The following is a 24554-nucleotide window of genomic DNA, read 5'->3' on the forward strand; positions in this document are numbered from 1 at the left end:
AGAATTTGATTTTTTCCAGTTTCAAATAATATAAAACATCAGTTACCCACTGACTTAAAAGAGGAGAGTTAGGATTCTTCCAGTTTAGCAAAATAAGCCTGCGTGCCAAAAGTGTAGTGAAGGCAATCACAGTTTGTTTGTCCTTCTCCACTTTAATCCCATCTGGGTGTACACCAAACACAGCTGTTAATGGGTTAGGAGGGATTGTGATACCAAGGCTGTCTGAGAGGCACTTAAACATTTTGGTCCAGAATGATGTTAATTTGGCGCAGGCCCAAAACATGTGACCCAGTGAGGCTGGGACTTGATTGCAGCGTTCATAGGTTGTTTCTTGCCCTGGAAACATTTTGAACAGTTTTAACCAAGACAGATGTGCTTGATATATCATTTTGAGTTGAATAATTGTATGCTTTGCGCATATGGAGCTCGAGTGAATTCTCTGCATTTCTACCTTCCACTCCTTTTCTGATATGTTGAGTGAGAGATCTTTCTCCCATTGTCCTCTTGGATCTTTGAAAGGGAGGGACTGTAAAATAATTTTATATATTGCAGAAATGCTGTCTGAGTCCACAAAACTGAGTAATTGTGAATTATTTTAAGTGAAAATATTAAAATAAAGGAAAGTAAGGGGTTATTTAGTTTACAAGCATATCAACTATTATCATCCTTCAGACAGTCAGGACTATGAATTATCAGCGCACTGGATCACAAGAGTACTCTGAATCATCCTTTGAAGATGATGGGAAGATAAAGAGACAATTGGGTTTGAACACTCAGTTATAATACTGTAGCTGCTGTTTACTAGTGGAATATGACAATAAAGAATTGTGATCACTTGGTATGAATCTTTTACACAGTGCAGAGACTAGGACTCCACTTCCAAATGTACAATACATCAAGAAAAAACTCAAAAGACGTTTGGAATTATAAACATTTACATCCAAAGCAGTATCAAAGATAACTTTCCAGTTTCAACTGTCCTTTAAAGTAAGGCTTATCAGCTTTTCCTGGTTTTATTAAATTTCCAGATACTTTTTTACTGTTAAAATATAAATATATTGTACATTTCATGATCTATACACTGCACGTTTAGCTAAACAGCTGATTTGTTTTGTACAACTGAACAGTGTACTGTATATCGTCACTGGTCAGCCACATCAAAATGGGCCTCGTAGCCAAGGAACATAATGATGTGCGGCACCCACAGGAGTATTAAGGCATACCACAGAATGCTTCACTGCACAATGTCAACAGATATTCTGCTTAAAAACACTCGCTGGAATGTTCTGACTTACCACATGTAAGTTTCCTATTCATCCTGTTTTACTTCTAAAGTACCAGAAAAAGTCATCACCGCCAAGCTTTAGTCTAATCTTCCTTACAGTAGGCATTTGCCCTGGTTACTGTAGAGAAACAGCATTAACTCATATTGCCAGTGACATTTTAATGACTTACTTACTTAATTTGTTGTTAGATTTAAGTGCAGAAATGTGTCTACAGAAATGTGATGATAGTGCTCCGTTTTTATGTTCTGAAGTTAGATATGGTGTGTCTATTACGGTTTTCACTTTTGTTTGTGGCCCATGACTGACCTAGACATAAAAGTATAAAAAGTTGTACTCTATATAGCACCTCATGTCACAGTAGAACTTGGAAAATCAAATAGATCTTGTATAGAAATCCTAAAGATCCACTGCTATGATAAACTGTGGCATTTGAAAGAAAATTGTGTCAAAAAAACATGGGTCTGCTGGATGGGTTTGGTGCTAGTGTTCCATGTATTCTGCATACTTATACCTTAATGGGGCTAACGGGTATACTGAGACAACTTTACTCTGAGGCGTGGGATATGTTATTTGTAACACCTCTGGTCTGAGTTTTATGTATTGCAGTCACTGCGTTGGGTAAGACTTGATCTTTAGCGCTGGCATTATTTAATTTGTGCACCAGGATTGGAAATATAATGAAACAGGCAACGTTGAGGTTTATATGAATGTGACTACTAGTGGTGGTGCTATCTGATTCCCAATGTACCATATTTATTACTTATTTACTATGGAGTTATTATAATTAGTTTTCCTTATAATTTATTGATTTTTTATTTTCTACATCCTATAATGGAGTTTTGTGATGGGTGGTGTCTCCATAAAGTGATATTTCGGGTAACTCATACCAACAGCTGTTAGCGCTATACAAGATATATTTGATTGGCCAAGTTGTACTGTGACGCAGGGTACTTATAGTCAGATACCATAATATCCGCTTCCATTTGTAAACAGATGATACTCAGCTATACCTTTTTTTCAGTGTAATTGTGTCAACATGTTAAAAGACTGTAAGAGTGATTACAATTTCTCTTTGATTAGAGAAAAATCAGAAATGTTAATCATTAGCGAGAATGATACTCATGGTAACAAGGCCTTGTCACTTTTTAACATAGTGGGCCTAAACCTAGTTTTATTAAACTAGGGCACAATTTAGGCATTGTCTATTGTTTATGGAACACTCTTTTTTACTTTTCTAAGCGTGGAGGATGTACATAAGTTCATTCATGCATTTCATTCTAAAAGAACTGACTAGTGCAATGATTCATAGGCAGCTCATGTCATTATACTGTGTTTGTAGTTTTACGATAGGTAATTCTACAGTAACAATACTAGAACTAATAAGTATGCCCATATACTGCAAGTGCTGTTCTTAAGTCTTTACATTGGCTTCCAGTTACATTTAGGGCTGACCTCAAAATCCCTTTTCTTAAATGTAAAGCCTTAAATGGCCAAGGCTCTGCTTAGCTCTCTGAATGTATCATTACTTACGAAGCAGACTGCAGTGCAAATTCAGATCTCAAGAGATTGGCCTACTAACGGGTTCATAAAACAACAGTGGGAGGTCAGACTTTTAGCTAGTGGGCTCCAAAGCTGTGGAATGATCTGCCTGCTTATAAAAGCGATGCCCCACTGATTGTAATAAGGATGTGCTTGCTTGGCACTTTGAGGAGAAGGCACAAGTGACATTCAAACACACACTGTTCATTTGCACCAAAGCACAGATTTTGTCATGCATGGCTGCTTAAAGTGAACAGCACTTGATGCCTACTTCAGCCTCCTTGAACCAGTATGTGCCTACCTAAAACATGTGATTTATTTGGGTATCTTTCTTTGTTCCATTCTTTTGTAAATATACTGAATTTTAAGGTATACATTGTTACATTCATCTATTTTTCAATTTGTCAGGCGAACAGTTCACATATATTAACAGAAGGTAATGACACTTTCTGACAACTGAGATTACAAATTACTTGCCTAACATCAAGGAAGTTGTGAAGCACACTAAATTCAAAGGCTATTAATCCCTGTTGTGAATAAAAAAAGTATAATTTTGACATGTTACAATTTCTTGCGGGTTTAATTGAGGAAGGAGGAATCTAGTCCTGACAGGGTGCCAGTTCACCACAGAGCGCACTCATACACACCCACACAACAGGGCCAGTTTACAGTTGATAAGTAATCTAATGAATACATTTTTGGACAGAGAGGAAGAATACCAGGAGTTAAACTCAGGTATACATGAGGAGAACACGCAAATTCAACAAAGACAGTGGCCAAGTACAGGACACGAACCCAGCAACAAATTCCACAATGCACCAGAGAATACATGAGGAGAATGTGTCAAAAAAAATGAAGCTAAGCAGTAAGTGGACCTGACACCCAAGAAACTCAGGTAAATCCCAAAAAGAATGGCACATAAACAAGTGGATGGTTACAGAATGACCTAGATTTGACTGCTGTAGAAACTGGCGGTATGAGCAAGAAACCCCCCAAATAAGTACTAGAATGGGCACAAATCTGTCAACATTACAGACAATTAAATAAACACCTACATAAGGGGGCAACACCATTTATTCAGTCTAGAGGTGAAGTTAGTTTTTTACATCAGAAAATTGACTTTCCTTTTAAACAAGTGACTGCAAAGAATAATTTTCATTGTTTTTGTTTAAATGGATCACGTTTAGCAGTGAACATTGTTGAAATGAATATCAAGTATCCATAAATGCAAATATATTGAAGAACACGCTTTTGTTTACCCATGGGGTGCGCTTACTTTTTTACAGTACTTTGTATGTTGTAATAATTGACGTTGACAATGCCATAACAATAAATTTTCTAACCTTTTACTCATCCATTTATTCAAAGTTTGTTTTTGCAACAACTTCTCAATGTTTTGATTAACAGCTGTTAAAGTGATGATGTGAACTGTGTTAGTAAAATACACAATAAAATGTGGCTATTGTGATGCGCATAGGGGACAGCTTAAGGTCTCTGATGTCTGTAATACCCTGTAATGCCCTAATGCTTTTTCTTTTCCTTGAAGGCTATAACACCACTGACGTCACTTCCCGTGCCCTCCCATCTACACCTGCCCTTTCTTGACAGAAGAACTTAAGGCGGGAAGATCCACCATCTTGAGGCCATTCAACTGAGAACTTGTAGCTGGACAGGCGTCTCTACAGTTATTGTGTATTTTCTTTGTTTTGTTTTTTTTTGAAATTCCAATTATACAGGGACACAAGGGTGAAGCTCCAACTGTTTATCATAGTCTGTCTATTCTCTTACACCATATACAGTGTATATACAGTACTGTACATTGTTTGTGTAAGAATCACAATCATATAAAATGATCACTCACTTTATAGCATTTTCACATCATTCAATCAATAAGTGAGATGTGTGTGAGAGTCTTGTATGAAAGTGCTAAGAGTGTTTGTAGCACTCCAACGACAGGAGAGACCACCTGCGACTTGTATTCAGTAGTGATATAAAGATGACTCCAAATGGTTTCATGGCATTACTGCCCAGTTCTTGTACTGGTGTAAAGTTCATTCTCTAAAAGTTTGCTTCTGCAGGAAGGGCTCAGAAGAAATGGAATGTATTTAATTTATTTTTTCAAATAGTGAGGTCATTTCTCATTTGCACTTGCACAATGTACTCTTCCTGTGGTTAAACTGTAATCAGATCTGAAAATGGATGAATTCATAGGCAATGTACCTTTTGTGTCAGTTAAGTGGGTATCATTACTATGGTCTGACAAAGTGGGAAATTGAAATGGGTTTACTGCAGGTTAACTGTATAGTGTAAGAGCTGATGGTCTTTACAGATTCAGGCCAGCACCTCATTTAAAAAAACAGGTTAGAATGACATATTAGACACATTGTATACAGTCTTATCATACTGGTAGATAAAACTGCGTCTGAACTTTCCTCGCCTGAACTAGGATTCCTCATAGAGATGGAATTCTGCAGCAATTTCTTAATGGCTAATCAACAACATAATCTAAACAGCAACATTTAGTCTCAGCATGGTATCACCTGGGCAGCACTAAGACTTGAACAGATCACAGCGGAGAGGAACCTGGCAATGCACTCGGGTTATCAGGACAGGACAGCACCTACTGTGACCAGCTGCATGTCTGACTCTAAAAAGCACCTCCTAACCAGTCTGTACATGAGGGGGATACACAAGAAATGTCCTTAAAGAACCTTTTACTTGGAAAAACAACTCCACACTAAATAATTGTTCACATGTTTAATTTTACATGCATAAATTAAAACAAAAACTCAAGTTCAGACAGTGGTCCTTTATCATGAGTTTATGAACATTTGCACTCTGCCATGCTCACACAGTAAATAACACATTCAGTTTAACATCTTACCTCTCCACAACTGACTACACTGGGTAATTATTTTTATTATTTTTTAACCATTCTAGAGAAAACCCCTATGCTTATTATTTGGCTTATTGAAAACCATGTGTTTTGATTACTGAGAAATTTACAAAAAAACACTCAATTACACTACACAATTATTTCTTTCTGCTATTATTTTTTTGTATATAATGTTCTATTCACATTTAAAATGTTTTAATTGCAGAGAAAATAATGTTCCTAATAACATTAGTGAGATGTGAAGGTTGTGTTATATTAGCTTTCATGGTCAACATGATTCCAAAATATTTTATAGATTTTATACATATTCCACTGCTGCCACATGAATTATATAATACATTCATACTCCAGCCTAAGCAAGGTCGACCAATTGATAGATGGGTAGCATGACAGAGCAGCACAGAGCAGCTAGCACGCCTTCTCTGTGAATTTGGTATGTGTGTCGCTTTCCCCAAGGACTCCTATTTCCTCCCACGGTTTAAACATATTGTTAACTTTACCACCCTAAACTGACCTAGCGTGAGTGGCTGGGTGTCCACGATGTATTCCAGCCTTGTACCCCACACTGAAAGGATAGATTTCAATTTCTAGTTATCCTGTCACAGAAAAAAGTTGATTCAGAAAGTTAACGAATGGATGGTTGGTAGATTAGACCGCCCTAAAGCAGCCAATGTGGTCATGTTCTTTAAAACTCATTGGATTAAACTTTGCATACTATTACTTGATTTTTACATCTGTTTCAGAGCAATACAAATTGAGAAATGCAGAGTAGAATAGCTGTAATGACATTGAAGCCTTCCTGAAATTTCTGGATTTGTACAAGCTCTTGCTTCATGACACTCCTAAACACATGGGGATAACATGCAAAATGTACACAGACATCATGCTAGCCTGGATTTCACCCAAGAGTCCATATACTTTATCTGGAAACATAACACACTACATATGTTCTATGTTCTTTAGAATACAGCATTTGGAAAAAAAAACTAATCATGAAAAAGTTTTCATCTTACCTACTTTGGTCTGAGGTTAGTTTTCCAAAGGTAAATTGCAAAAACCCTAAGGCCACATTAAAATGGAGTCCATAAACATGTGCTTTATACTTACCAGGGATGTCGCAGAGCTTGTTCACACGTGTATCTTTTAGTAGGATCCTTTTCCATTAATCGACTGATAAAATCTTTTGCTGAAAAATGGCATGGAAAAGAGTATTTATGGTAGGATTCATTCCAAGAGTCAACTATATTATACTAAAAATGTTAGACAAATGTTTAAACTACGGAATAAAAGAAACTTGCGCTTAGTGCCCATCAAAAAAATCATTTTAAATGACAAATCCTACTTAGAAAAGATAAAAGGGACATATTGTGTATAAAATAAATTGAAAAGTCATTCACATTCCTCCAACAAAATTCTAGACATCAATAGAAGCAAGAGGAAAAGGTGGCAGGACAAATGTGCGGTAAAACTGCCATACAATACCTCATAGCTTACATCTGGCCAGGCTTCTTGCATCAGCTAGTTAGCTCAAAGGGGGGACACTTGCCCTCCACTTGGAATGCAAACTGTGAAGCCCAACTCATGTTTCACAAGTTAGTTAAAAATGTAACGGTTTACTTTCTTATTTATTTTTTTTGTATTGTTTAATTTCTCCCATTCTCGTGTCGTGTAAAAAAGACATTGTTCCACCAGTTTCTATTTTTCATGCATCACTAGTGGGGCATATCCTCATTCCATGTGTGTGTGTAGTCATGGGGTTTTGGTAACAATTTTAATTAACACTGAGCTGTTACTCTATTGTGGTGTCAACTTTTCTTTCATAAAGGAAAAACCTTTTTCTAATAAAATAAACATACTTTCTCTGGCAATGCCTTGCTTTAGTTTCCAAACTCCAACTTATCTTTTTCTGTCAATTTGCTAGCCATTCCAATTATCCTTTAGAATTATGACCTGTGCTTTGTTTCAAAAACAATTTTCCAGTGTAGTCCTTAAGTGCCTCAAGTTCAGTAATTCTTTTTCTAATCAAACCTTCTGAAAGAATGGAAATGGTTACAAAAACACAATATTTAGAAAAGGTCCAGCGTTTATCGTCTTTATAAGGAATTCCTTGATTTCTTAGGAGGCATTAGCTCTCTGGAAATGTGTTCTTTTCAATTGCGACGTTTTAATTAACCTGAATTTAAATAATTATATGACGGTTACAAGATTACATGAGAAGTATAAGGATAATTTAGCTCACTTTACTGACGGATTCACGCGGTATTACAGACGGGAAGCTTATGACAGACTCTATCAAGCATGTGGGGGTCTTGACCAACGCAGTCTGCCATCTTTTGTCACCACGCTGAAAGGATTTTCCGGACGTAGGACATAATCTTCCGCCCGTTAGCTTCAAAGTGTGTTGGTCATATGTCCATTCTTATATACTGGTTGCTCCATGTGCAGGCTCCTTCTCTGGATCCAAATAAGGACAGGAAAGGACTCAAACCCCACCTTCAAAAATACAAGAATAGCACAAAGCCTACATGCAGTTCTCATTCTCCCAACAAGGAAAGAGGATTTTTGCGCTGACAGAGGACAGAAATATACTAGTTTGTCTTTAGGCTGACTATTCAATTCTCCAGTTGTCTTTGGCTCTCTAGTCCTGTGCTTGGCTCGGCAATTCTAAATGCTGATGCTGAGCCCCTGTGCACCATACTTGATCTGCCTGTATGAATGAGTCCATAACAGTGGGCACAGAGAACAGTGACATTAAACTTAATAACAAAACATATTATAATTCTCCTGTATAATGGCCTTGCATGTGATGCAGATGAGAAGTCAAATTATTTAGTATATATAGTCTCGTATGATTGTCAGAGAACAGAATGACAAAATAAACTGCTGTGTTGTTGCATTTGGTGTTAACAATTAAACCAGGCTTTTTCCAGATAATATAGCCATATAATATCACACTATAATATACTGAAATGAAACAAGGCCGAAACCTAACTAACCTCTGGACGGTGGACGGTCTAGCTGTGATTGTCCTGAACTTCAAACTACTGCCTGAGGCACGGTCCTTTCCTTCAAAAAGTGTGCTCAGACAGACAACAAACTCATCGCCCATCCTGCTCATTGTTCCCCCTCTAAAGCACAGCAAGACTTCAGCTGTTCTGGCTGAATTACTAATTTGGTAATGTCCATGTGATTTCAGTATTTACAATGATTTTCCTATTAAATTCAGTTTCTCCTGCTTGACTATCTACTGTAAATGTTGATGTTCTTACTCAGCATTGTGGTCCATGTACTAGAGTCAATTATTTTTTCATTGTCTTCCATACTGTGCATTTTGTTCCCGTTTATTTTCCTGTCTTGACCAACAACTGAAGTTTTATTTATTTATCTGATTATCTGGTTTCTGATGCTAGCATCAGTGCAGTCTTTGACTTTGTTTTTTGATCTCTGCTTCTTTTGTTCCCTTTTTACAATCTGTTATAACTCACTGTGCATAGCAAAGGTGCAATACAGATAAAATGCAATTTTTTAATCACACAATACAGTTCAGGTTCATGGGGGCTTGCAGCATACCCCAGCAGCAACAAGCACAAAACAGGAACCATCCATGGGCAGGCTGCCAGTCCCTCACAGGGCACAATGAAGCCCACACTGAGCCAATTTATAGTCCTCCTATAGTTCTGCTCCTGCAGAAGTAACATTCCATATTGCTGAAATAAGTAAGAGCTGAACTGGTTTTGTTTTCAGCTTGTATCTGAACAACTCCCACGTCAGCAGCCCAAAACTGAACTCCGGTCCAAGCTTCGACATTACACAGTCTGTCCAAGTCTGTTTACTGCATAATGCTCATACCTGAAAGTGCAAAGCACTTCACAAGCAGATGGTCGCCGATGTCTCCCAAGATGGATACTGTGCTGCAAGTTATTGGCACAGCAACTCGCTTTCAAGCCATCTGAAGTATTTCAATTGCCTTTTAAACTGTTTGGAAATCTGGATGACATAAATCAACAGCTTTCTTTACCTTTTTCATGTATGTGAAATTCTTTGACTCCAACATCCACAAATCATTGCTATACTGTTCACCATATGGTTATAAAATATTGTTGAATGTGGGCACAATCTGCATCTGGAATTTGTTTCAAATTTTTCATTCAGCATATGTTTAATTTAAAAAAAAAGTCTTTCTGCAAAGCTTGAATAAAGTAAAGTACAAATATCTTTATTCATGAGGTGCTTTTTGTGTATTCATTATTGTGCAAAAGTTTTTGAATTGATTATAATGTAAAGTAAGATAAAGTAAATCAATTCATCATAAACAGTATGTACTTATATTGTGCGCCTAAGAAAGAAAAAATAATTCCAGAAGCAAGGTAAATTTAAAAATGTTTGTCAGTGTGATCAGATACTGTAACTAAAAACCTGCCTAATATTATGATAGTGTTGCATGTAGTATTTTATGTCAGAGAGAACAAATAAAAATCTTTGCTAATTATATATGCTTTTTTCTGTGTGAGGATTAAATGCATGTTGATAAGATATACTAAAGATGGGGTACTTCGCTTTGAAGTGTACACTACGCCCCAGGCTACTAAAGTTTTTATTTGGTTTTTGGATCAAAGAATGTAAATCACCATAGGCTGCTGTTTGAAATGTATCACAGTCAGCCATCAGCTGTTCATACACTTTTTAATTTTTGAGGCAGAGATAAAAGTAAACAGAATTACTGATGAAAAATGGTACAGGAACAGACAGAAAGCTCATTACTAACAGCTCTTTCACACAGTACCTCCATTCCCATTTTACACTGTGTGAGTAAGGTGCCGGGCTGGTAGGAGGATCCTGAGGTAAGGGCACTACCAGGCTGGCACAGGGCAAGAACCACAATGGCAGGAGCAAAGTGGAAACAGGAGTCATTAGGGTCAATGAGCCTTGAAAGTGTGCTAAGAGCCGGTGGGCAGGAGCATATGCATACACTGTATATGTAGAAGAGATCAACTGCCTGGAGGACACGCCAGGGCAGGTAATGCAGCACTTTGACAGACAGTGAACCCAGGGAGCAAATACCAGGAATTTCAACACCTCCTGCCTGAAAGAGGACGCACAGTCCCAGCAGGCAATGTATGGGACTAAGCAGGGCAGATACCTTAGAGACCTGGCTCTTTGAAGGCAACCAAAAGCTCTGGAATGTGCATGGAATCACTTCCTAAGTATTAACCATAAGACCAAATCCAGGATGAGGTTTAAAGCCATCTCACAGGCTGGAGTAGTTAGAATACAGAATCAGGAGGAGGCACTGATGGCAGGCTCAGTGGAGAACAGAAAAGAAGCTGTGATATAAAGGGCATGTTCAACGTGGGACTGTGGTGTGCTAGTGGGTCAACAGGTTTCAGACCTGTTAAAGATGGCTCAGAGGGTTTGTTGTTTTCTTCCTTTTGTATATCTATAGCTTTGCTTATTTTTTTATTCTTGAAGGCACTTTAGTTTTATACTTCTTGCAGTTTCCAGGTATGGGGGTGTGCCATGCAGGCCCCCATCTATTACAAACTGACAGACATCTGTTCTGCTTAATACTTTGTGCTCGTGAGGCCATTTGTCACAGGGGATGTTACATTGTACAGAATCTGTTAAGAATACTTTGTGAAAATGATCACACCCGTTTCCTCAAACCTAGTCTTAAGCGAAATTTCTGTGCATGGGCACTAGTCAAAATGAATTTTCAATATATTGTAATGACAAATTGATCATGACTTTAATACTGAAATTAAATGAATGGCAACGATGCTGAGGAATGGTTCTGACTGGCATATGTGAAAAGACTTCATGGGTGAAGACAAATTGTAAGTATCATGTTGGAGGAGGCAAAAAGACCGATTTGAAGAGTAATATTCTTATGCATGAAGGCTAGATACACAAGTGAACTCGCCAACATATGAATGTTAACAACTTCAAAGCTTTGCATACTCTATATGTTTAAAATCTGTTACTATACAGGGCTGCAATATACGGGCGTCCTCTTCAATGCTCCTTCTTGTTCTGTTCTCTCAGGTTCCTGCCACACAGAATCTTTAATATTTAATGAAATGGATCTGAGAATGCTGTGTGAAGTGGACTCACATATCTGCAGTTTATGACCCCTGCTAATGTGGTCTACATACTGTTGGCAACAGAGGTTTGGACAGCAAAAGGATCATAACCTGACAAAAGCAGTCACAATAAGAGAAAAGGATGCCTTCTTTCAATGGTATTCTTAATGAACTAATAAAACAATTAAAGGTTTGAAAAAGGAGCTGTCCTCAGTATCACAATGTTTAAAAAATACAGTAGCAAAGCAAACCGATCTTTACAAAGAAGGAGTGCACTATGGCATGGGCAGGAAGAGACTCCTTTATAGCCAGTCATATGCATATTTCAGTGGCACTAAGGCTGGAGCCATTTGTCACAGGTTTGTGTTTGTACTTCAGTGTAAGGGATGAACAGTGAAAACCCCACCATTGTCTATTGACTTAGAGGTTGGCACAATAATTATGGAAGGAAAAAAAGAAAGCAGATCTTTTACCAGGAATGCTTGGATCACAACCTCATGTAGAAATCACTAAACAACTGGCAGACCTTTTCATAGATAGTGTATGTTTAGAGGTGCTTTACAGGTTGAGGTCTGCACTTAAATTGTATACGTGTATTTTTTGGGAATTTGAGCATAAAGTAAGTGAGATGGCTTACTCAAGTCTTGCAGAAAGTCAGTAATGGGGGGTCACATAGTGAGTCTACATTATCTTAGCGGAGGATAACTTTCCTAGGTCTGATGCTTCTTGTTATCCAATGGGCTCCCTACTGGACTCCTGGGATGAAAACACTGCAGTCTCAGGTGAGGCCTCACCTTTCAGGCTTGAGACATTGAACAACATGCAGAAGAGGGCTGTGCAATGTTCACATTTTCACATTAACAACATGCCTTCTGAAAATATAAAAAACCCCATATAGTACTTTGCTAAGGTTCACACCATTCTACTGTGCTTCATAACTACAGTGTGTTTACTTGTGTTTCTTCAGTTGGCAGTGGGAATTTATGATCAGTGGCAGAATGTCATTACTGGGAAATAAGCACACAGAAAATATGAGTAGTTAAGTGGTTTAAAGAAAACATGGCAGTTTAATAACTTGACTGCATTAAAGAGGAACAGATTGAAAGTGTTGAGGATACAATTAGTGAGTGCACTATGAAGAGTGCTTATTACTTCTGAAGTATGTTGGAAAAAAACCCTGAGGATTACAACTCTCCTGCTAGAGAAGTATGCTTTATAAAGATCATAAAATGTAATAGCAACTAAGCTGTGGCATATAATGAATAATATTAAAACAAGTACAAGCCTTTTTATAAAGCTTGTTAACATTTTCACATAATAAAAAGTATCCATTAATGAATATGAGCTCTCTTCTCCACTGCTTGCTTTTAGATGCTGTAATACATAAGTAAAGAAAGGCATGAATGAATTTACTTTTAAATGTTAACCCAGAATACTTCTTTTCCTTTTCTTTTCAATTATTTTAAAGTAACCTTATTGCATTTTCAGTTACTATGATTGCAGAGTTTCATTAACTATGGTAGAAATGCAGGCACAATATACAGTGCCTATAAAAAGTATTCCCCATCTTGGAAGATTTCACATGTTATTGTCATACAACCTTGTTGTTATACAAGCTATACTATAAATGTACCTTACCTGAAGACCTAGACATGTGATCTCCATTGAATTAATCATGTGACTTCTAAACCCTATTGACTGCACTAGTGATGGCTTAGGTGTGTCATATTAAAGGGGGCAATTAGTTTGTTTTTTTATATTTGTAATTAATTTAGACCACATTAAAAAGTCTTTTTTTGTTAATCAATGTCAAAATAGCCAAAATAAAATGGTTGCAGAAATGTGAAAATGTATATATATAGTGGCGGACAGCCAGGGCCCATGCACAGTACTTCCACCAGGATCATTTGGTGGCAGCCCCCCTGGGTGACAGTGGTGCCTCAGATACCCGCAGGGCTCCATGGGAGATGGAGTTCTCCACAGCCCTGTTGAGATCCGGGGTGGCCACCAGGGGGAGCTGCAAGTGTTCCTTGTCCCATCTGGGCAGTAGTTCAGCCACACATGGAGGTGCAATCGGAGGCAGGTGGTCAAGCACCTGAAGCACTTCCGGTTAAGCTATAAAAGGAGGTCGGGAGGAGGACAACGCTTGCCATGAGGAGAAGTGGTGGTGAAGAGAAGGGTGTTTTGTGCTTTGCTTTTGGTGCTTATGAGACTGTGCCCCACGGGTGAAGAAAATAAAAGTTTATTGGTTTTTATACGTGCCTCCGGTCTCAGTCTGTGTCGAGTTGGTGCCTATATAGTGCCTTTGTTACAAAATATATATGTTACATAGTTTTACTGTCAAATAATGCAAAGAGTACGTGACACGTGTTTTGCCCTTATTTGGGCTCATCAGGTGTACACACTCCACTGCACCCCTTGTGGGGATCGAACCTCAGACGTCAGCATCAGAGGCGAAGCCCCTTTATGTTGTGCCACGACGTACATTTCATTTATTTGACAGCCTGGAGATCGGAGTGTCACGTAGTCTTTGCATTATTTGACAGTAAACTATGTAACATTCTATGATCTGCTTCTTGCAACTGAGAGGGCCTCGTGGCGGATGTTTGCCAACTTGCAGACCAACCTCATGCGTTACCTGGTAGGTAACCACCCCATACAATCAAGATTGTGTTTCAGACTACAAATGCTATGAATATATATATATATATATATATATATATACATACATACACACACATATACTAGGTAAGTGTGCCTATTGCTCCCCCCTAAACCCCCCCCACGACAGCTCACTTCGCTTTTTATCAGTCCATGGAATAATTCCAACACGGTCAAAACTGTGGCCCTGAGATTTATTTATAGCATGGTATAGAACAGGGGTAGGCAACGTCGGTCCTGGAGTGCCACAGTATGTGCAGGTTTTTGTTCCAACCCAGTTCCTTAACGAGAACTCAATTATTGCTGATGAAGCACATATTGCTTAAGTGACATTTTAATGCTTCATTTTAGTGGTCTCGCTTGTTAAGGTTCTCCAACCTTAATTGCTTATTTCAATCTTAAACTGCTGCATTCAGTGTTTTAATTGCTCCTTATTAGCAATAAGATGTAAAACAGGGGTAGGCAATGTTGGTCCTGGTGAGCCGCAGTGGCTACAGGTTTTCATTCAACCCAATTGCTTAATTAGAAACCAATCATTGCCAATCTCAGACCTTATTTAATTTTATGGCTTGTTAGTCTGTGCAATGTAAGGCTTTTATATCGTAGATTTTTTTCCTTTCCAAGGATATCATCCAAATGATTTGAAGCCTAAAACAGATCATTTTCAGTCTGTCACATTTTTCTATTAAGTGTTTTATTAAATCAAACCGTGCACGATGAACACACACAGATGTAATTGGAAAAAAGCTAGCTGGAGAACTGCTGGCTGCTTTGTCTTTTACATCTTATTGCTAATAAGGAGCAATTAAAACACTGAATGCAGCAGTTTAAGATTGAAATAAGCAATTAAGGTTGGAGAACCTTAACAAGCGAGACCACTAAAATGAAGCATTAAAATGTCACTTAAGCAATATGTGCTTCATCAGCAATAATTGAGTTCTCGTTAAGGAACTGGGTTGGAACAAAAACCTGCACATACTGCGGCTCACCAGGACCGACATTGCCTACCCCTGGTATAGAATATAGAATGGTAATCTACTTGCTTAAGAACTGCCAGTACCTAACTTAACATACATGGAAGGAATACAACTTCTCCTGCATGATCAACAGTCATGATTTTGTCCGCAACTGAATGTTTGTGCATTTTTACAATTTGTAAGCGTGTGCCATTACATAGGCTTTATTTGTCAACTGTGGGAAAATGTTAAATTGGAGTTCTGCTGTTATTAAGAATGTTAAATAACAGTAATGTTATTGTAAACACAACTTAATAGCTCTGGTGTACATTTAACATATATGTAAGCATATTAAATGTAACAATATTATTATTCAGCACGCTTGAGAAGTATTTCAATAGTGACACATTATTGGATGCAGCTACCACAATCAGTCCTTGAATGTCTCCCTCTTATCGAGGAAAGTATTGTAACTAAAGACACCCTTATTTAAACAAGCAGCACTGCACGTCTCAGCTTTTCAGCATATATTCCTTATCAATGTAATGAACCATGTACAGTATTCAGGCAGGCTTCAGTAGTTCTACTTAACCATTAATTGGGCAACGCTGCATAAAGTGTTTCTTTGTTTCAGGTCCATTTGGATTTCTGAAGGCAAAATTATTTCAGAAGAATAATTGCAGGAGGGAATGACTTCTGTTACTGTGACTGTTGATCATTTTTTTTAAAACCTTCATTGCGCACAGCCAGCTGCATACAGACATGTTCATGTACACAGGTAACGGTTATCTGCATTACTTAGTCTTGGCGCTGCTTGCTTAACGTTCATCCCTTCATAGTGGAATACGTGGTTGGACATTAAGTGGCTGTATAAATGTATGCATGAAGTCATTTAACAGTTTGCACAGTACACTTTTGACTACAAAATATTTCCACATTACAGATGATTCTCTTCATTTTGGTACTTAAACATGCAGAAAGTGTGTCTAGGTTCTACATGATTTATACTTCTCAATTTTTTTCTGCTACAATCAGAAAAGAGACATATGCACACATTTTAAAATATGTTGTTTGGAATCAGACTCCTAAGGTTAGCATTTAGCACGTAGTTAGCCCTGTGTCTCACCAGTGCACTTAAGCTTTGTGAATTTCTCTGTGCTTGATTACAACACTCATTTCCTATTTCAAGCAGCCTTTAACTGGGAAAGCTTGATTCCTGACAGAGCACAAGTACTAAATGCTAAACATCCCTTCCCACAATTGGTATCTTGAGAGAGGCATAATTGTAACAGCAGTTCATATACAATTAATTGTGCAGTCCTACCAGAAATATTGATAAAATTAGTTAAAACAAAGACAAATAAACAAAAAGAAAACATTATCTATATTAATTATGAGATTGTGTATGAGTTCACAAAAATTGTTTTATTGACTTCTTAGTCAAATTTATAACTGGGGAGGCAACTGTACTCAGATGTTAAAACGCCCATAGTAATTTCCTAATCCTATCAACTATTGTAGTCTGTTAACCAAATAAAGTGCAGGCTCATTTTTTAAGTTATCCATAGCCATGTCCTTGACAGAAGACTGCTAAAACTCACATTTCTCAAGATCTGCATGCAAATGATTCCTCCTTAAACAAGTTAACACCTTTTACACATCAGAGTCTCCAAATCAAAGGAAAAGACAAGTATATTATCAATGTATATTGATATTTTGCTTGTTCCTGTGTAACTGTTGTCACAAATCAAAATTTGAGATGCCTCCAAATTCACTGTGCTAATACTGTCCAGTCCTGCAAACACTTGCCCACTTACAAAGATGCTTTGAGTGACATCTCCTAACCAGCCCCAACCAAAAAGGCTGGAAGAAAAGCATTTTAACAATTGTTTTCACTCCCAAATAAGAACACAAAAAGCACAGCACGACTGCCTAATATGGTGTGGCAATCTTTTACCAATTGTAACATAAAGGACTAAAGCTACAGAATTTGAATTCTTCAGAAAACACTACCTGGGATTAATATAGTGTACCAAGTACCACAGAAAAAAATACCTACCTGAATCGGAAATATCATCCCAGTACGGAGCATCAAACTCATACTCCGCCTTCAAAATCTGTTCAAATAACTTGGAGTCATTCTCATCATAGAAAGGAGGATAACCACACAACCTAGGGAGGGATATTTCACGTTAATAAACAGTTTTTGAAATAAACAAAAATGCCCACACATCATTCTGCTCGGATCCTTGGAGTTCAAGTGCTTTATAGTAAAAGGATACTTAAGAGTAGTCTAAAACTTGAAATAAAGCAAGAGGCACTTAACAACATTCTGCTTTGAAGCTGTAAGTAGTAGACTTAATGGTGTGACGAAAATCAAATATATAAAAGTGTTGCAGTGTAGGAGAGTGCAGGGTGGCAGCAAATTCACTTTTCATTGGGTTGACTTCTTCAATACCTCACTCGTCTCCTTAGCACTGGACACCACCACATAATGGTCATGGTCTATTTTGTTTGCTGCTGGTTGTAGTCGATATCCATGAGTACCCACACTAACCACACTATTTAAACCTGCTCTTTCCAGGTTAAGTTGGTCAGAAAAATAAGGTCTTATCTCACTATGTAGATTTCATTTCATGCATTTTATAGACATGTGTAAAGCTGTATTTGCAGGCAGTTCAATTTTCACTGTGCAGTTAATTCAAAATGTTACCAGAATTATTACTGTTAAACATAATGTAGCTTTGATTTACATGCAGGAATGCTGCTTTCCAACTAAAATGGTAACAATTAAATATTAGTATCACACAGTGAGTCTCATTCATGCCACAAAACAACGCTTAATTGACAACAAGGCAATCGACCAGAGCAGGTATACACCGTTTTGGACTACCTTATACTGTAGATGCAGATACAAATTTAAGGCCAAGAGTAAATTTATATATTGTAGAAAAGTATTACCGTACAAAATGAAACATGCACTAAGCTAAATAAAAATAGCCTAACAACAAGTGAACAGCCCTTCTGAAATGTCAGCTACTGTATCCTAATGGGCTGGGATCTTGCATCCATACTCAATATAACAAATTTAGGAAAAAATGAAGAAATTTAAAATGTCAATTTTAACAAAAAGTTAGAACTAGGGTGTCCTAAAAAATAATCTGGAAGATATTTTTTAAATGGATCATGAAGCCATAAAGAAAAGGTGCAGAGTTCTTTCTTCTTGCAGTTTTGCAATTGAATGTAACCTCATGAATCACTATGGTAGGCACAGCTTTTTGGTTTTCATTCCAATTCAGGAAATAAAGAGTAGTCAGCTGAGCCTCAAAATAAGTTACTTGTCAATACTAAGTATCCCCTGCCCTCTTGCCTCACAGTGCAATAAATGCACATAAGAAAAAAGCACAAACATGCCGTGAACAGACTAGTATTTCTACAACCTATATCCATGTATAATTTTGTTATTGTTTATTTTAATTTACACTCTTGTTCAGATTTTACACCCTTAATTGGTTTTGTTTTCTTACAGAAGTGAAAAACAATTTGCTAAAAGCAATTCATCCAGCACAGGAGGAACTCATTCAGTGTTATTTGCACCTGCATATTTTAATGATGGTGTAAACTCAAACACAAAAAAAAAAAAAACTAGGAGGGAAGCAGAAATCAATGAAAAAGAAAACTATTCCAACTATAAACAAAAACATGGGTATCTTTTTTTGACATTTTCAAAATAACAAACCAAAGATAGAAAAAAAGAGGCAAATGTTATATTAAATTAAGAAGTAACATAAGCAAACAATAAGCTTAGCGTGTATAGCTTTAGTCACTTACATTGCAAGCAATACCTTACCACTGCTCTGTTGATGTCTATTCTGACCAAATATATTTCACTGTACGCTCATTATAAGATTTTATTCATCTCTTTTTCTGTTTAATTAGCTTTTTTTCTGTAAGTGGAACCGAGGCATCCATGGACCTGCCTCAACAACCAGAGTGTTGGCTTTGAATCCTAGTCCAGTCCAGGCACTGCCCGAGTTTGTCTGTGTTTTTCCTCCATGTATTTTTCTCCAACTTTCCATGCTGTTGACTTTGGCATTTTAAATTTCAGATCAAGCACCTCACAGTGCTGTATATTATGAAGGCATGTGATTCACTTACACTAGTAGACATTCAAGAAATAGCTAAGCCTACACACTTTGTCTCTTTTTGTGTTCAGTCAATTGAGGTGACAAAACAGCAGCTTTCTGCAGAGATGAAGTTTAACGGCTGTTAACCATCTAACCTTCTCATTTTACCCTCTTTGGTGGGTTTGTGTTTTTTCAATGTGACACAGTCCTTAACCTCTTTCTAAACTGCTTTCATAAATATGTATAAGTGTGTATTGTCACACACGTGCGAGTAGGAGGCAGCTAAAGAGCCTGAGTAAGTGTAATAAAACATCCGACCAGGGGCGGCAGAGTGCGCTGACTGTCTTTCTCAGTTCCCTACAGACCTTTCCCAGGAAATCCTGCAAGGTTCTGGCGCCTCAGAAGACATCACTTCCGGAGCCGGCCCCTTTGCTGACATCACTTCCGAAGCTGACCCCTTTGCTGACGTCACTTCCAAAGCCGGCCCCTTTACTGACAAGACTCACGAAGCTGGCCCCTTTGCTGACTTCACTTCTGGTTCCGGCCATTTTGATGACATCAGTTCCTCCTTTAAAGACTCCATCTTGGGTTACTATAGTCAGTTCTGTTTTGGACTCTGTGATATGCACATTGTGCTACTTATTTCAAACCCTTTTGCAGCTGGGAAAAACAATATACGGGTGGCTGCCCCAAACCTTTATGATGTCTTGGACTCTTGATTGTCACAGTGGCGTAGCCGGCAGGATGAAGTCCCAGAAGAAACCGGGACACGGAGATGAAAATAACCAGGTAGGAAAGTACCGGGGCCGAGTTTCTGGTGGGGGAGTGCGTTTGGGAGGTCAGGAAGGACTCAGTACAGGCTCCGCTCCTCAAATACAACACTGGCTTCTTTTAAAAGGGAGCAGTGGGATGATGACACCCTTAAATTTGCAAAAAATGCAGTAGTCCTTGTCAACGGCCAACGCACACACCAGCCTATGCCACAAGGACCTCACTTTGTAATGGAAAATGATCTATACTTCGGGTCGCGGAACATGGGGCAGAGGTCCAGAAACTGTTGTTAATCCCACGAACCTACCGGCGACAGGTTTGTGAATTAGTTCACGCTCACCTCCTTGGAGGCCATTTAGGCGCCAAAAAAACTTTAGAGCGGATTAAGCTCAGATTTTATTGACTGGGAATTAACAAGGAGGTTCGCCGTTTTTGTATTTCTTGTCCAGAATGTCAATTACGGCAAATTCCTAGGAGGGACCGTGCTCCTCTCGTTCCCCTTCCCTTAGTTGATGTCCCCTTTGAACGAATCGGGGTCGATATTGTAGGTCCCTTAGAGCCCTCAGCCCGAGGACATATCCAGAAGCTGTTCCCTTGCGCTCATCTAAAGCAATTGCACGGGAACTAGTAGGAGTACTTGCGCGTGTCGGCATTCCTAAAGAAGTCCTAACGGACCAAGGAACGCCTTTTACCTCGGAGACGTTCAAGGAAATGGCCAAGTTACTTAAAATAAAGCACTTAACACTAGAATTACCAGAGCTTACGAAAAAACTCGTAGATCCGGCCCACCTTAAATCACTTCTTAAATCAGTTCGCACCTTTCCAACTCTCTAAATAACAGCACAAGTACAGACGCAAACCAAGTGCATGTGTGTACTGTATAATATTAACAAAAAGAGCAGCTTACTACTGAAAACGGCAAATATAGGAGTGAGTGGGCATCGAACCAGGACTCTTGATTACACTTGGTTTGCGTCTGTACTTGTGCTGTTACTTAGAGAGTCAGATTGGGGGGAGGGGTGATGTTAGAGCACGTGAACTTATTCAGTGCAGCAGGAACAACGCACATGTTGATCTTTTTTTTTCTTTCAGTACATGTGCCTTCCCTGTTTATTTATATATCTCTGCCTGTCTGTCTCTCTATTACGCAGTGCTCTGTCTGTCTGTGTGTTTTGGATCTTAAAAATAAGTTATAAGGACAGTTGTTCATGTTAATTGCAGTCTCAATTGTTAAAAAAATATTTTAAAAGGAGCATCCCACATGAAAATATAACGATCTCATTAACTGAGTGCATACTAATTTATAAATTTTATGTCTGTTTGAGGTTAAAAAGCAAAAAAAAAAAAAAAGCAACACTTTATCCCCAGCGGGGAATCAAACTCAGTTCTGTGAAGCACGGCAAAGTTGCTGCGCTCTAAGAAGCAAATCTTAGCGCGCTACGCCACGGAAACTGTCATATCATCTTTGAAGCTTTTGTGAAAGTGTTTATTTGATCTTTGGAACTCAGGCTTTATACATTCTATAGTTTATGCCTACTACATTTTGTAACATTTATTACTAAAATATGAAAAAGTTTCTGTTTTAACAATGTGTTTACACAGATTACTGTAGAAACGGAACACACATGAAATGCGTGTGTTCCAAATAATGATCTATTATTTCCAGTCCAAAACTCCACTTCACTCCCAGATAATCAATCAAGGCATGAGCTGGGAAAAGTTCGCGCACGTTCTAAGTCGGTGGGGGGATGGAATAGCCGGCTGCTGGCAGCTTGTCTTTTATCAGCACATTTAGAGGACAAAGGATGCTGGCGGAGAGGTGTGAACTGATTTAAGAAGCAATTTAAGGTGGGCCGGATCTACGAGTTTTTTCGTAGGCTCTGGTAATTCTAGTGTTAAAAACCGCGGTGTATCATCCTCAAACCGACGGTCTAGTGGAGAGGTTTAATCAAACTCTCAAACAGATGCTTCACAAGGTGGTCAGCGGGGATGGGAGGAATTGGGATCAACTCCTCCCCCTCGTTCTCATTGCCTATCGGGAAGTTCCACAAGCCTCTACGCCGTTCTCACCTTTTAAATTGTTATACGGACGACAACCCCGAGGTATATTGGATATTTTGAAAGAAGGTTGGGAAGGAGAGGCTCTTCCCTCTACAAATATTTTGGAATACAGTAATCCCTCCTCCATCGCGGGGGTTGCGTTCCAGAGCCACCCGCGAAATAAGAAAATCCGCGAAGTAGAAACCATATGTTTATATCGTTATTTTTATATTGTCATGCTTGGGTCACAGATTTGCGCAGAAACACAGGAGGTTGTAGAGAGACAGGAACGTTATTCAAACACTGCAAACAAACATTTGTCTCTTTTTCAAAAGTTTAAACTGTGCTCCATGACAAGACAGAGATGACAGTTCAGTCTCACAATTAAAAGAATGCAAACATATCTTCCTCTTCAAAGGAGCAAACAAATCAATAGTACTGTTTGGCTTTTAAGTATGCGAAGCACCACGGCACAAAGCTGTTGAAGGCGGCAGCTCACACCCCCTCCGTCAGGAGCAGAGAGAGAGAGAGAGAGAGAGAGAGAGAGATAGAGAGAGGCAGATAAAAAAAATCAATACATGCCCTTCGTGCTTTTAAGTATGCGAAGCACCGTTCAGCATGTCGTTTCAGGAAGCAGCTGCACAAAAGATAGCAAACGTGAAGATAATCTTTCAGCATTTTTAGACGAGCGTCCGTATCGTCTAGGTGTGCGAACAGCCCCCCTGCTCACACCCCCCTACGTCAGCGCAAGAGAGAGAGAGAGAAAGTAAGTTGGGTAGCTTCTCAGCCATCTGCCAATAGCGTCCCTTGTATGAAATCAACTGGGCAAACCAACTGAGGAAGCATGTACCAGAAATTAAAAGACCCATTGTCCGCAGAAACCCGCGAAGCAGCGAAAAATCCGCGATATATATTTAAATATGCTTACATATAAAATCCGCGATGGAGTGAAGCCGCGAAAGGCGAAGCGCGATATAGCGAGGGATTACTGTATATCGCACAATTATGCGATAGATTTGGGAAAATCCAACCTATTCTAAAAAGTCACATGGAAGAGGCACAAGCAGCACAGGCCCGTTATTATAACCGTGGCACGACACTCCGAGAATTCCATCTGGGCGATCGTGTCATGGTATTAGTCCCCACCTCCCATTCTAAATTGCTCGCCCATTGGCAAGGCCCTTATGAAATTAAGGAGAGAAAAGGATTAGTCGACTATTTGGTGAAACAACCCAATCGTAGACCAAGCGAGTGGGTTTATCATGTGAACTTGCTGAAGCCATGGAAGCACAGGGAGCCAGATCCCTTCTCCGCTCAGCCCTGCTCATTCTTTGCTCACATAGACACCCTTAATTTCGGTGAGGAATTAACTTATAGAGAAAGACGGGAGCTGGAGTCAGCTATCCTGTCCGTCTCTGAGGTGGTGAGTGAAAAACCTGGGAGGACCTCTCTGATTGCGCACGACATAGTGACTGAACCGGGGGTTATAGTCTAAGAGCGCCCATATAGACTTCCTGAGGCAAAGAAAGAAGAAGTGGAACTGGAAATCAAGCAGATGCTAGAACTACGAGTGATTGAAAAAAGTTATAGTCCCTGGTCCAGTCCAATTGTCTTGGTTAGTAAGCCAGACAGCAGTTTGGAGGTTTTGCAATGACTTTCGTCGGCTTAACCAGGTCTCCCTTTTTGATGCTTATCCCATGCCTCACGTGGATGACCTCCTCGAGAGGCTTGGACAGGCAGAATTTTTGACCACACTTGACATGACAAAGGGGTACTGGCAGATTCCTTTAACAGACTCTGCGAAGGTCAAGACAGTGTTTAGCACTCCTAGCGGACACTGGCAGTATCGTGTTCTTCCATTCAGGTTACACGAGGCTCCTCCGACTTTCCAGCGTCTGGTGGACAAAGTGCTCCAACCCCATAATGCGTATAGTGCTGCCTATCTGAATGACGTCGTCATTTATTCCAGCACAAGAAAGGAACACATCTAGCAGGTCACTGCAGTACTGCGGACACTAGGAGAAGCTGGACTTCATATTAATCCCAAGCAACGTTTCTTTGGATTGAAAGAGGCTAAATATTTAGGTTACCTGGTGGGTCGGAGTACCGTGAAACCACAGTGTTCAAAAATAGATGCCATTGTAAAATGGTCCCGTCCACGAACCAAGAGGCAAGTCCAAGCCTTTCTCGGATTGGCT

General features: G+C 39.0%; 1 protein-coding gene across 1 annotated transcript in view; it reads right to left on the reverse strand.

The window, feature by feature from the left end:
• The window catches only part of camk1da (calcium/calmodulin-dependent protein kinase 1Da), a 407111-nt gene that overhangs the window by 11955 nt on the left and 370602 nt on the right, over positions 1–24554 (reverse strand). Inside the window, exons 7-8 of the mRNA XM_028813685.2 lie at positions 17478–17590; positions 6829–6907 (exon numbers count right to left, since the gene is read on the reverse strand). Coding sequence (XP_028669518.1) covers positions 6829–6907; positions 17478–17590 — 192 coding nt within the window. The remainder of the gene's footprint in view (positions 1–6828; positions 6908–17477; positions 17591–24554) is intronic.

Source organism: Erpetoichthys calabaricus, chromosome 1 (assembly GCF_900747795.2).
Source record: "Erpetoichthys calabaricus chromosome 1, fErpCal1.3, whole genome shotgun sequence".
In the NCBI taxonomy this organism is placed as follows: domain Eukaryota; kingdom Metazoa; phylum Chordata; class Cladistia; order Polypteriformes; family Polypteridae; genus Erpetoichthys; species Erpetoichthys calabaricus.